We start from the raw sequence: 2,069 nt of genomic DNA, 5'->3' as shown, positions 1-2,069 counted from the left end.
AATATCTCAGTGTGATATTGACCCACAACGACTAAGAGCTCGCCCTGTTCCTACATCGATTATCATACTGCTGCGCGGATTACCACATCAACATTGAATCTATGCATGTCGTGTTATGCGGTCTCTCTGTGCATTACGTAGTGTGTCAAACTATAACCGAATGCCTCTGACATACATGCTCGTATGCATATACACTGTGAGCGTTTTCCTCCCTGGGCATGCCTTACTATTTGAGCCTACGAAGGGCGCGCGGGGATTCCGTGGAACGCTGACAACGCGCCGCCAACTCGAGACGAGTTACGGAATCCAACGTACTCCACGCGAGGCGAACCCGTAGCGCGATGGACTGTTGTCCCGCCGCTCAGTCCGAGCGAGCGAAAGTGAAAAAGTGATACCACGCAGTATAAAAGAACAGACCCACCAACCAGCAGCATCCAGTTCACTGTCTGGACTCAGACCGACAATTTGTGTATATAGAAACATGAGAGCTTTTGTGAGTTATTTTTCAGTTTCGCGTTTTGATTAATACGATAACAAAATTGTGATGTGTTGTGATTAACGAAATGCGTTTATATTTTGCAGATCTGTTTCGCCCTTTTGGCGCTCGCGGTTGCCGAGAAGGTGCCGTTAGAAAAGAAGTTGGACAAACGTGGTCTCTTGAATTTGGGATACGGATATGGCCACAGCGGTTTGGATGTTGGATTTTTAGGAACAGGTCACGGAATCGGAGGTGCTTATGGAGGTCATGAACTTGGAGATGGTGGATATGGAGCACATTACAATGTTTTAGGAACACACACTGATGTCACCAAAACCGTGACACTTTTGAAGAAAACTCCAGTTCCAGTTCCAGTTGAGAAACACGTTCCCTACCCAGTAGAGAAACATGTACCTTACCCAGTCAAGGTTGGAGTTCCTCAACCATACGAAGTCGTCAAACACGTACCATACACTGTTAAGGAATACGTCAAAGTACCTGTACATGTGCCACAACCCTACGAAGTTACCAAACATGTGCCTTATCCAGTTCATGTTCATGTCGACAAACCATACCCCGTCAAGGTTTTGGTGCCACAACCCTACCCAGTTGAAAAACACGTACCTTACCCAGTGAAGGTTCCAGTACCACAACCCTACACCGTCGAGAAACACGTACCTTACCCAGTCAAGGTCGAAGTACCAGTACCACAGCCTTATGATGTATACAAACATGTCCCAGTACATGTCAAGGTTCCAGTCGACAGACCATACCCAGTACATGTGCCACAACCTTACCCAGTGACCGTTGAAAAGCACGTCCCATACCCAGTGGAGAAACATGTCCCAGTACCAGTCAAAGTACCAGTCGACAGGCCTTACCCAGTACCAGTAGAAAAACCATACCCAGTAGAGGTCAAAGTGCCAGTACCACAACCTTTCCCAGTCGTGAAGCACTACCCAGTACAAGTGGAGAAACACGTACCTTACCCAGTCAAGGTTCCAGTCGACAGGCCTTACCCAGTCCATGTCGAGAAACCATACCCAGTACCAGTGGAGAAGCCATACCCAGTCCCAGTCAAAGTAGCCGTACCAGTACATGTACATCACGAACACCACGCCGAACACCACGGTGATAGCTACACAAGCTTCAGCGGACTCGGTGGCGGTTACAGCTACCATCATTAAGTAGATACCATTTTCAATCATATCGCTCGGGTAAATGGCGGGCTTACTGTGAAATATAGCATGTAATTATTAGCTTTTATCGGCCCGCCACGGGATTCTATGAATCAGCGTGCTTTCAAAGCTCGCAAGCCTTGCCAAATCAAAACCAACCCAATGCGTACACTTCTCGCTCACCTGTGTATTTATATTTGTAGATAATTAAGTTTAATAAAGATATTTTTATTATATGTTTGTTTCCGTATATAAACACCTCTTTCAGATGGAGAATTAACAATAATTATTTATTGTAGCATGGCAATTATGTATCACTTATAGCTTTTCATATAATTGCATGTTATACTAAATTTCATAAGATTACTAACACAGTTATATAAAACTTTCATTTGCTACACCGATGTCAATTT

The 2,069-nt window shown here is 44.9% G+C and overlaps 1 protein-coding gene across 1 annotated transcript; it reads left to right on the top strand.

The window, feature by feature from the left end:
- The first annotated feature begins 481 nt into the window (after nucleotides 1–481).
- On the top strand, nucleotides 482–1,791 carry LOC113373928 (skin secretory protein xP2-like). The gene is made up of 2 exons (XM_026614195.1): nucleotides 482–493; nucleotides 583–1,791. The coding sequence occupies exons 1-2, from the start codon at nucleotides 482–484 to the stop codon at nucleotides 1,663–1,665; spliced, it is 1,095 nt and encodes a 364-aa protein (XP_026469980.1). The 3' UTR covers nucleotides 1,666–1,791.
- Nucleotides 1,792–2,069: the final 278 nt, after the last annotated feature.

The sequence above is a fragment of the Ctenocephalides felis genome, unplaced genomic scaffold, assembly GCF_003426905.1.
Source record: "Ctenocephalides felis isolate EL2017-DRISC unplaced genomic scaffold, ASM342690v1 CF-g0.4_SCAFFOLD_01604, whole genome shotgun sequence".
NCBI lineage: Eukaryota > Metazoa > Arthropoda > Insecta > Siphonaptera > Pulicidae > Ctenocephalides > Ctenocephalides felis.
This window is presented reverse-complemented; position numbering and strand designations above follow the sequence as displayed.